General features: G+C 38.6%; 1 protein-coding gene across 1 annotated transcript; it reads left to right on the forward strand.

Moving 5' to 3' along the window:
• The first annotated feature begins 2,074 nt into the window (after positions 1-2,074).
• Positions 2,075-12,233, forward strand: LOC139967603 (uncharacterized). Its single transcript, XM_071971567.1, has 2 exons — positions 2,075-2,546; positions 7,337-12,233. Exon 2 carries the CDS (start codon positions 7,481-7,483, stop codon positions 9,608-9,610), a length of 2,130 nt encoding a protein of 709 aa, XP_071827668.1. The 5' UTR covers positions 2,075-2,546; positions 7,337-7,480; the 3' UTR covers positions 9,611-12,233.
• Positions 12,234-12,481: the final 248 nt, after the last annotated feature.

The raw sequence follows: 12,481 nt of genomic DNA on the forward strand, positions 1-12,481 counted from the left end.
TATCGTGATCAATAAATTGTCCCAAAAGCAGCACTTAAATCAAGCATCATCATCAGACAAACGATGCCGTGGTAGTCAGGGGCTTTATAACACATCATTGTGCACTGTTATAAGTAGTATACAGTTTCACTGCTTGGAACCTTACGATAAGCATGACTGACATTTAATTAGGACCATTAGATCATGTTTTTTCGAAGGAACGAGCCAAGATGAAAAAGTTATAGATTTCTCAATAATTTGAGAAATGATAAATTGGATATAGGACGATAGCTTTCAAAAACATTACTATGAAGATGGCACATTTTGAACAGGGAGCCGGCCGATTATTATTGAACGCGATATGGGTAAAATACGTTAACAATGTCATGATTTGTAGCTACAACCGATTAATATTGAACGCGATATGGGTAAAATACGTTAACAATGTCCTGATTTGTAGCTACAACCACGTAAATTCGTTAACATTGTCCTGATTTGTAGCTACAACCATGTAAAATTCGTTAACAATGTCCTGATTTGTAGCTACAATTTTACAAATTATCTGCATGAAAGATCCCGAGCCGAAAATGTACTTTTCTGGAATTATTTTGAAAATACATGTCATCACGTATGTAGACAATTATGGTCATTAAATAGGCAAAAATATAATATTAAACTTCAATTGTGAGATTGTTTTATAATGGTGTGTGTGATTAAGTATGTGCTATTACGGATTATGAATAGCCGTTGTATAAATTTAGACCTTTTCTTCCCATTAGCATTAATCTGGGTCCATACCATGCATTTATAAGGAAACATAAGTAAAGGAATTATAAGTAAAGCAAGCTAGTCTGTGTCACCAACTTGACCCTTCATTATTGCCAACTCGAACTGAGTGATCCCAACAGGCTATATGATTGATGGTCACCCACTAAACGCCTACACAAAACCAAGGAGTTGTTATAACGACTCCCTGCACAAACAAATGGTGGCGTACATCGTTATTGTGTAGATTCATATCCATGGTAACGTCGTGATCTGATTTAAATGTTACCGCACTTTCAGAGCGTATAGTCAGACCAGGGAGTTGTTCCATAACAACTCCCAGCATCTCTCAGCCCAAGTAAACCTGATCTGATATCAAATAGCTGTCGCACGCAGGTTACGACCTTCGCCTTTAAGGTCGATGCGAGTCATTGCCAGTGACTACGATTCATGATTCATGACTCCGATTGGCTTAGACCTACTGTCGTGTGACTCGTATCTAACTCACTATTGGAGGAAAGACTTGGGGTGACTTCAGTGTGACTTTTGAAAGTTCTCCGAAAAACTCACGTCATATATGTCACATTACAACACTGTTGCGACATTAATGGATTGCCATGAATGGGACAAAGTCATCTTATTTTGTCAAATTAATTATATGCAATTAAATTACTTTCCGAAAACAAGTTTTCTTTAAGACTTCCAACCTTAATCCTATAGTTCCAGCCCTTACAACAAGACTAGGCGATACATCTCTATGTACTATATAAATTACCAGCTCCACATGCGGCCTGTGTTTTTATTTACTATAGTTTACTCGTACTTTTATATGGATTCTGATATTAATAAAATGCCCACAAAATCTGTAGCCTGATATCACTAGTACTCCAGTCTTCTGTGTAAACTTAAAATGATACTTTTTAAGAAAAGTCACCCAGGAAAGATCCTGGGCGCAAAAACCAAACTACCGAACGACTGATCCGCGAGTCAACCCCAGTCCCCTTGCATCGAGACTGTGACTGTGTGATCATCGTCGGGTGTGCATCACCATTCCCCTCGAAAGGGTACAGATACTTCACATGATCTTAGCCAAAAGGCCGAGAAGCGATCTGTAAAACTAAAATGTTCTCCCTCCTTTCAACACTAGCCAAGGAAGCTCACTACTCTATGCACATGTAAGCCTAAAACTTGAGATTGTTTACAATGTAGCTGTCGTAAGTTTGCTTCCCAGCTCGGGTACGCTTCAATAATCCCTTAGTTCTACTTCACTTTGTTTAATCTGTGACGTCACAAAAAAGTCTACCTTTGAGTTCACACTGCTATGGTCTTCAATTATAAACCAATCTTTCAATAGTGGATACTGTACACCCGTGACGTATATATACGGCGTATACAATACTGTAGCCGGGTTTCAACTATCAAATAGTGGTGATCATATTTCATATCTCTACGTTGGTAATCTCATGCAACCTCTATATGATGAAGGCTTCATATACCAGCATATTATTGTTAAGTTTTATTGCGGAATCGATCTTCTTTAGGGACACATAATGGATCGATTTTGAAAACGGTCTATGGGACTTGAAGAACGTACGTGTATACTCGTGTGTGTGTGTGTTTGTACTGAAGCAGTCTTGGTTTATATTGTTCCACCAAAAGATATCAAATACGTGGCGAATTATTATACTTGAATCGGTGGATGGTTCATCGGCTATAAGAAAGATGCTACATACCGATCTAAACTGATATACTATGCCTGAGAATCATGGAAGGAATTATTATTCTCTACAGACAATGACAAGGTAAGTTTACTAGCGGTTGGTGCATGTGTATCGAGAAGAGTCCCACTGACCTCAAAGCCCGCATAACACAGATATGGCCTACCGTATGTGGAGGCCCGAAAGGCGCGATTGTCGGATAGTGGCCCTAGCTATATTGTTGACGAAAAACAATTTAGTTACAATTTTCAAAAATTTCCAAAAGATCAAGATGCAGGTAGGCCTATACTTTATTAGTCATAAAGCTAACGCCATGTTGTCTATACTTCAACTGCATATAGGCAATCAAGTTCCAAATGGATGATTAGTTCCTTAAAGAGTGTTTCTTATTATAGGCGGTTACAACTGTTGAATCTCACCACACTGGAGCTTAGGAGGTTACGTGGGGGACTTGATCCAGGTTTTCAAGATTGTGTATGGTTTCGATAATTTATCCTTTACCGACTTTTTCATGTTTGCTAACAGTAGTTGTACCAGAGGTCATTGTCTTAAACTCCAAAAGTCACATAGTAGGATTAATATTCGGCATAACTTTTTTTCTAATAGGGTTGTGAATGAGTGGAATGGTTTGCCTGAGAAAGTTGTACTTGCAAGTAGTGTCAATGGGTTTAAGATTGCTTTGGACAAGCACTTTAAGCATTGTAATCGGGTCTGAGTGTTTGTGTCTTCAGTTTTTTTTTCTCTCTCTATAGGGTCCTTGATGGGGACTTAAGTGTCCCTCCTGATCCTTTTTTCTACTAAACTAAACTAAATATAACACATTGCGTACGCCTACTGATATCTGGGTTCCTACTTTACATACGGACGTACTTATACTAAACCACATATTTCTACAACAGGCACGTCTACAAACGCAACGCCATGAATAGATCAACAGCACAACCCCCACCCCACCCCACCCCCATCCACACGCCACCCCCGCGATTACTCTCTCCTCAGGTTGCCATGTAGAAAGACTGGTACCTCTCAGTCGAAACCCCATCAAGGCTTATATATACAAGCATTTTACTACACTTGAGTCGCTATCCCTCTCAGAGATACTATTATTCTCTAATCAAACTTCGCCTTCATTAATTATTCATGCAAGCAATGTATTAGTAGGCTATAGCAGTCAGTTTAGCATGCTAAATATGAAGGCCGACAATGCTGTTGATTTTGAAGAATATAAATGGCCTATAGGTTTTTAAGTCATCGTAAATATTCGTAATTTGTTGCTTACATAGCTTTCTTACAATGTTCATTGAAACTTTCTTCGTCTTGAAAATGATTGGCCTATACCAGCTTATTGTTATTGGACCGTACGTTAGGGTAATAATCCCGTGTTTGGATCATGTTACGCCATATGATTGCACATATTGTCACAACTAATATGACGTTACCCGTTCTATATAGTTTTATACTAAGCGTTCCCTTCTACCACACATTCCTAACTGACTTAATGCAGCCGAATTTATCATAAAACTTGTGATCTAAACACCTGTGATCATGATACATATAACCCCAATAGACTTAAGTTGTGGGTTTTGTTAATTTCTTTTGGTCATGCATACTGTGTACGTCGTGTGTTATTTTATTTCAATTGAATTAAAAGGAGCTATACAGTGTAGTCCGCGAAAGCAATATAGGCTATGTATAGGCGGTGGATTAGCAGACATATATTGTTATATAGGCCTTGAAAAATGCCATTGAAGTATAACCCTGAGGGTAACAGGCCTACTTCCATGAAAATACTATATTATGGAGAGACCAGGGAATTTTTCCACCGTATGGCAATGAACGGTTTTCATTGTTACCGTAATATAATTGTTTATATATATATATATATATGCAACCTTGTTGTTTACCATGACCGCAACCTGTAACTCATACTGGTGATTGAAATGACTCCTATCGCAGTAATCGCAATACTCAAGTAATCCTTGACACAGTTTACAGTACACAAAGAAATTAAGCCGGCTGGACAGGAAACGATTAGTAGCCTATTTGAACAAGTACAGATACACTAGCCTCGGTTCTTATTTAAAGGGAAGTGGTATATTTACTGTCTGTCCCCCAAATATTCTTAAGGAACCCAATCAGGACATCTTCTATATAGTCCACTATCGCTTCACCTTCAGTGGAGAGCTGAATCTATCATACTTTTGTAGTCAGCATCAAGAATTATCACCATTAAGCTATATATTGGACCCAAATCACTTTCCAAGAACGTGGTTGAAGTTCCAAACATCCACAATACACTATGATCTTACAGGACTGGTTCAAACTCTTTAAATTAGTTGAGAGTGTTCTTACTACAGACGCTTAAATCCCTAAAATGGGAGGTATGTTTTTAAGGTTGACAGTAAAATGCTTGTTGAAACCAGCGACGTAGCCAGGATTTTGAAAGGGGGGGGGGAGCACTTTTTTTGCGATTGATATGGATTTTCAAAGTTGTAAGCATGACTATCTGAGCGGAGCGCCACCATCGGTTGGCGCGGAGCGTACAAGAAAATATTTTGGTTTTACAAACCCCCCAGATGGCCGGAAACGGCCCTTCCCGAGTGTACAAACGAGTTAAAATAGTACGTAATTCATACTACATAATGTATTTAAAATTAGCAAGGTACATGTACAGAGTAGTCTTACTTTTCAACTTCTGATACTTGTAGATACAAAGATAGGCCAGAAATGTCTTTGATACAACTATAGCCAGTAATTGTCTTTGATGCAACTGTAGCTAGTAAATGTTTAAGTTAGCCTAAAGGCGAGAGCTATCCGACGATTGCCATCTGATGCAAATTTCTCAACTGTTTTCTCAACTGAAATATTATCTGCGTAAACGGGTTCTTAACTAGATGGTAAAAAAACTGACAAGATCGGATCCTAGTCTTTTTCGGCGGGTAGAGTGTTGAATGAAACGGCACGCGATAGAAATGACAGCCTAGATGACAGAAGAATAGGTCACCTAATTTAGCCATAATCTCGCTACGTTCATTTCAATAGTTTTTCCTGTCTAGAATCTTAAACTCGTCCAGCAAGCCTATGGATTTGAAATATGGGTGTTTTAAAAAAAAAGATAACTTGGCCAAAAAAAGTGTATAGGCCCGGACCTACAGTGCTACATACTGGCTACGCCCCTGATCATATGATATCATATTATCAGCAGATTTTGTTTCCTGTTGAATTCTTTTACATGTTGTTTTATATAATATATCAGAAAGACAAACATAGCGCTCTTTACAATTTTTCCAGTAGGATGATTCTTGTTTATTGTCCAATGTCTGGACTTAGTTTGACGAATTAACTGATAGACAATATAAAATATCAGATTTTGTAATATAGCCAGATATGCAGTGGCCTAAAAACAAATATCGTTAGCAGTGTAATAATTATTTATTATTATTACTTTCATCGTTGTCGGTGTGTTGTGCATACGGTTCGTGACATTCCATAGAGTGCGGTTAGGTAGACAATATGTATTTTATTACGCAGTGGCCAACTGTAGGCTTGTAACAGGCTATAGGCTATAGGCTAAATTAAGCTAATTGCATCTGCCAAACTAAGTAAGTAGTTGAATTAGTAGGTGTGAATGTAACTACGATTATAATAGAGTTAACGGAGCTGACGAGTATTCAAGATCAAAAGAGCACTGACAAAATACCATGCTAAAAAAAAAAAATTCGACACTGAAAGGGGGGGGAGCAGTCGCTCCCCCTGCTCCCCCCTGGCTACGTCCCTGGTTGAAACATGCAAATTTTCACATGAGTGAGTGTTATATGAGTTTCTAGCGTATAGAAAATGGAGGGGAAGGGGGAGGGGGGGTCTCCTACGTAGACCTACCTTGTAGTGTAAGTAGGAGAAGGAGAGAAAAACCCCAGTAGGTATGTTGAGGTACTCCGCGAGTATATAAAGTACATAATATTTATTTTCTTTGTGTATACGTGAGCTTTTGAGTACTAATAAAGTAATGAGTCCGAGTCGTGAAACATATCCTCGAGTAGGAATATATATACGGACAGGGCTACTATATGAGTGTCCTGTAAAGCCTTTTAAGGTTTCTATTCTCTCTTTTTTTGTGATAATCTTTCCTTGAGTTTTGTGAGATGTTTCGAGCAAAACTATGTGGCCACTGCACGTTGTGATAAACATAATCAGTTTTGTCTCAAAATATGTAAGAGATAAACAACAACAACAACAAACAGTCCATCATGTCCAAAGATAAGAAAGCATTTTACACGCATCATAAAACACTTTTGACCTCACTGAGAGATTTGCTGGCAATGTTTTGGAGTAATACCATGTGTCAACCGCCGCTCTGGAAAAGTACTTTTAACAGCTGCCATTAAGTTTTCCAGGTTTACCAGGTTCCACTAATTACAGAATTTCCGGCAAAAAAATTATTATAAAAGAACTGCGTTGAACATTATCCATGTAGAAAACAATATTTCAAGATGGGTCGAAAATAAAAAGATTTTGTTTTGTATGTTCTATATACTTCGCATCCACGTATGCACCCTGACCCCCCCCCCCCCTGCTCCCCACCACTCCTCCGTCTCCGTCATGAATTTTACCCACAGAAAAAAATGTTATGCAGGCGTATCAAGGAGGTCAGAAAGGGGTTATTAATCATGCAATGATATCTCATCATAAAAACTATTACATTAATCCGGCCAATAGACACATCTGATCACGTGACACTTCTGATCACTTCTTCAAATGTGTCTGTTATTTTAGAGAAGTTATTCATTCCTAAACATGCTTATATGAAAATTCCACATTCTTTTTCAATAAACCGTTATTTTCTTCTTCTTTTTTTCTTCCTTCTCGTATCGCAGGGGAAAAGTACCACATCGACTTTGGAACACGAGTTTGGAAGATTTTCAGCAATGAGAAGCTCCGTAAATGATATTACCGACTTGATATCGATGGTGATAATCTTATAGGCTTTTTTTTTTGTATCAAGACACCACACATCCGCAATGCCTTCTTTCTTTTGGCGTTTGTTTTTGGTAGTTTGTTTCTCCTTCTCGGCGGCTAGAGTCTTTCTAGTCATCTTCTATATGCGTGAAGAATGGCCAGCCGAGATCCCATACAACTCAAGACATAGCTACGGAAGGCAGCGGCGTATTCTAATGGAAGATTTTAATGCAGATTCCATCTTTCATCCAAGTTTCGATAAACTGAAGCCACACGAGGAGGATCCGTCTGATACGCAAGACAATTTTAAGAACTTAAGTCGAGAAGAAATACGTCTAATGCAAAAATCTCCAGATCAATTACAAAAAGTTGCTGTGGTTTGGGACGAGAACAACCACGTTCGAAACGAAGAGTCAGCGAATAGTGGGGTGAAAGCGGTCGATAGGAAATCTCTCTTCCAAAAAACGAGAACTGCAGAATTTCCGATCAATCCACCTAATGTGTGCGATGAAGAGATTTTGTTGTTAATATTAGTCCATTCCTTACCAAGAAACCATGCCCAACGGGATGCGGCTCGAGGTGCCTACGGGAAAAACTTGACTCAAATTTTAGATCGTAATGTAAAGGTGGTCTTCTTTTGCCCGGGTACTTCTCCATCAAAAGTTGTGAATGATCAAATTTATACGGAAAGTTTGCGATACAATGATTTGGTTCATTCTAAAATTGCTGATTCTATGCAAACATTTCGGCCATCGTCGAAGACAATGCTTTCTGAGTTCAATTGGGTGAAAACATATTGTTCATCCGCTAAATTCATCTTATTTGCAAATGATGAACAATTTATAAACTTGGAAGGTATAGTTGCCCGCATGAAACGTCAAGAAAATAAGGATCTAAGCAACTTTTATCTAGGTCGGGTCAAAAAGGGTGCCAAGCCAAATCGACTAAGGAACGAATGGGATTTCGTACCGGAGTCGGCTTTCCCGGGAGAAGTTTATCCGAATTACTGTATCGCTGGTGCAGGGATGATCCTATCCAGTGCTTTCATCCAATCTGTTTACGACCCAGCTGTGTCTTTCATATCGGAGGTTAAAGCATTTCCAATAAGTGACGTTATGTTGGGTATAGTAGCTAGTAGGTTGAAAAAGGCACCGATGTACAACGATGAATTCCGTAAAATTGGCGGAGAAGCAGTGTACTGCGATTTGAAAGAGACGCTCGTCCTCGGAGATTTCAACAAACCCAATCTTTTACTTGGTGCTTGGGCTAATTTTACCATTCACAAACAAAGTCATTGTCCAAACCCTGTCCCTAACGCAACAGAGATTGAAGAGTGGACCGAAGGTGTGGACCACAAATCGTTCCTCAGTGAAGTCCTTTACCTCCATCACAGTCCAGAGGAAATTTGTCTGGATGACGAGGGGACCAATAAGGTGTTCCTCTTGGCTCTAGTCAGCACCCATCCGGACCACTTTGAACTCAGGGATGCCATTCGAGAGACGTGGGCGGAGCCAAGTTATCAAAACAAATTTAAGGTCAAAACGTTATTTGTTATGGCCAGGCCAAGGAAAGACTCGCCTGAAAAACAAGAAAGGATCAGGAAAGAGTTTGAGGAGCATAATGATTTAGTTCAAGGAGATTTTTTAGAATCTTTTCATAATTTAACTCTTAAAGTAATATTAGGTTTGAAATGGTCCAGTATGTACTGCCCAGGAGCGTCTTTCATTTACAAAGGGGACGATGACATGTTAGTCAATTTTGAAGGAATAGTTCGATACGTGAAAGGCCTGGAAGAAAGTCAGGCGAAAGAACTTTTCTTAGGTCATCTTATGACCTCGAGTCCAGCTATAAGGACGCCCTCAAAGTATCAAACAAAACGAGGACAGTATCCCTTTAAGTATTTCTTGCCGTATTTTTCTGGTGGAGGTTATATCATGGCACAGCAAGCGGTCAGGAAAATGTATCAGAAAGCTTTAACAACTAAATTTATTCCAATCGATGACGCTTTCGCGGGAATTTTGGCTTTTCGTTCTAATATTCGTTTAAAGCATTCGGGTGGTTTTATAACGACAGGGTTTAGGAAAGATCACTGTAGATTAAAGTCAGCTTTCAATTTACATGGTTTTAAGAAGACGGAAGTTATGACAAGTACATGGAAGGAATTTCAACATGTAAACGAAACCTGCGCGTAATACTTAGTGAAATAATGTAGACAGAATGCATGTTCGTTTTCAAAGATACTGTATGCGACATATATTGGCATAATGTAGTTTTGTTGTTTAGACTTTCCGTCGTTTGATGTTTCTTCACAATTGTGGCGCCCTTTGGATCTGTTGCCTAGGTGATAAACGCGCGCATTACCTTGATCTCTTTTAAAAAGTAAGAGTTTTGATTGCTCGCTCCAACAGTCTCACTATAACATTGTGAATTACGTATAATCAGGCAAGAAAATGTGAAATTTGGCAAGAAAGTTCGAAATTAGGAGTCGGTCGACACACATGTTGTGGTTGATATCCGTGCTATGGAGGGTTCGATTGGGGGGGGGGGCTGTAAGAAATTTTGTTAGACTTTTTTGTTTCGGTAAGGGAGATTTAGATTTTACGTTCTTGTGTTATAAAATGTAAGACATTTGGGAGAACGTCTGAAAACTTTGGGGAGCGGCCGTGTCGACTCCGATACTCCCTACCCCGTGGCTGAGGCCATGTCTATTAGTAATAGTTTGGTTATTTCCCCTGAATAACAGTATGATATCAATCACGTCGAAAGTAGCAGACATGCAGTACGAGTAAAACGTCATGAGTACGAGTACTACAGCATGAGTACCACCTCAAGCAAACTTCCACCTTAGTGATATGAGAAAGCATGAGTACCACCTTTAGAAGAATTCCTCCTCAGTCGTATGAGGTAGCATGAGTACCACCTCAAGCAAACTTCCCCCTTAGTGGTATGACAAAGCATGAGTACCACCCTTAGAGCAGAATTACCCCTCAGTCAGTCGTATGAGGTAGCATGAGTTCCACCTCAAGCAGAATTACCACTTAGTGGTATGAGGTAGCATGAGTACCACCTCATGCATAACCCGCCCCCTCAGTGGTATGAGTACCAGAACAAGGACCTAGGCTCGAATACGGATAATTCAGCATGTTGTGGTATCAAATAGCAGATTCATACAATGTCAGGAGTATCCTACCGCTACGAGTACAACATCACAAGGTCTCTAATGAGTACATGTGACTATTGCTAGAAGACGATCAGGGACTCACAAATCTGATACTAATACAAGCTTATCTGTATAAAGTCATAGCTTGAATTAATTAACTTTCTTCGCCTTTCGCGAAAGTATTACCGTTTACTTGACGTATTGACCCCCTCATGTATATAATTGCACGTAATTTACATACCAGACCTAACTGTTTTCCTGTTTTTCATGTGTGCTTCAAACTCATTGTAACTTATGATCGGTTATAGCTTCATTCGTTCGTTAAATGTTCCCTAGAGCTATAAAAAAAAATCGTGTGTCCTTTGTTGGTACATTACCAAAAGAAAATTTAAAGGTTTAGATAAATGACGTTGGTTCAATGAAACATTCTAGTGTGGACTGAAAAGTAGTTACTTACTGAAGCCTAAACTGTAGGATACACAATATATTTAAAGGAATACTTCGGTGAATGCAATTGATTGCTTGACAAAATTAAGGGTATAACTTTCTGTTTCTCTTGGTCAAAACTACATCCTCACATCCTCGCTTTTATATCGAGAAGATAATATTTTCTCAACGATAGTAATATTTTGTGAATGCATCTGGTAACAGCAGAGTAAGTGATGTTACCATGGCAATTAATCTGAAAATGTCTTTTGACTTTCTTTCTATAACTTATTCAGTTGTATTTATCCCAGAGGAAAATGATATTTCCATGAAGAGTTACATTATTGATGAAATTCTAAATGCATAGAACATAGACATCTATATAAGAAACCGTAATAGTGTGTGATATTTTTCTATGTAATATAAATGTTACATTGTCTGGTTGAACAGCCCTTTACGATCTGTCTTATATCTTGTGCTGCATTACATTAGTAAATTGTTTATAAAGGTCTTGATTGCATTATGTGTCCTATCATGTTAGGAAGGCCACTTGGAGGTTATGTGCTGTATCGTAACATCTTGTGCTGTCGTTGCAAACATAAGAGATGTATTACATGAAGGGAAGGTTGGGCGGGGAGGGGATGACAAGTTGACATGTTATTTACGAGTTCTAATTTGTTTATAATTTGTATTGCTATATTCATTCTAGCATTTATTATTGTTTAAATATCACGAAAGGGCCATTTCCCTCTCGAGATTCCTCTTCCCCGGTCCCATTACCAAAAAAAATAATGGAATAATCCTCCCTCGCCGATAAAAAAAATGAAAACTTATCAAATTACGTAATGGGGGTTTCAACAAACAGCATGGAATATGTTTCCCATTTTTAAGATAAATGTTACATTGTTTGCCACCGGAATATCACTGGCTTAAATGGTCTCGATTTGGGTGTTATTCTTGAGATGGATATAACGCTGTTGTCATTTATATAAAGAGTGTATGGTATAGTGTTGGGTTTTTGGTGATAAGTGACTCATTATTTCATAATACAATTTCAAGGTACAGGACTTTTTCTCTGTAAGGATGAAATATTAGAAATCATCATTTCTCTCTTTCTGATATAACTACCATTGTTCGATACTTATTTAACAGGACACAAACCCAACCATTATCTTTGGCGTATATGGACAGAAGAGCACCTCCCCCCACCCCAACCCCTCCCCCACCCCAATATCTTGTTCCGTTTGGGAGATATTCTATACTTATATATTCTGATAGCATGTTTAAACCTTGGTATACTTATGTAGGTGATGAGTGCAATACATTTTTCAACTCGGAATGCATAAATGTCTCGCCATTATTCTATGTAAATGTCAATGATTAGGAGTAATTCGGCTTTACTAGTATACTTTCCCAATTGTTACTCAATTGTCATAAAAAAAACTAAGTGACGTTCACATTTAAGAAAATTATTTCT

Source organism: Apostichopus japonicus, chromosome 5, assembly GCF_037975245.1.
Source record: "Apostichopus japonicus isolate 1M-3 chromosome 5, ASM3797524v1, whole genome shotgun sequence".
Classification (NCBI taxonomy): Eukaryota; Metazoa; Echinodermata; class Holothuroidea; order Aspidochirotida; family Stichopodidae; genus Apostichopus; species Apostichopus japonicus.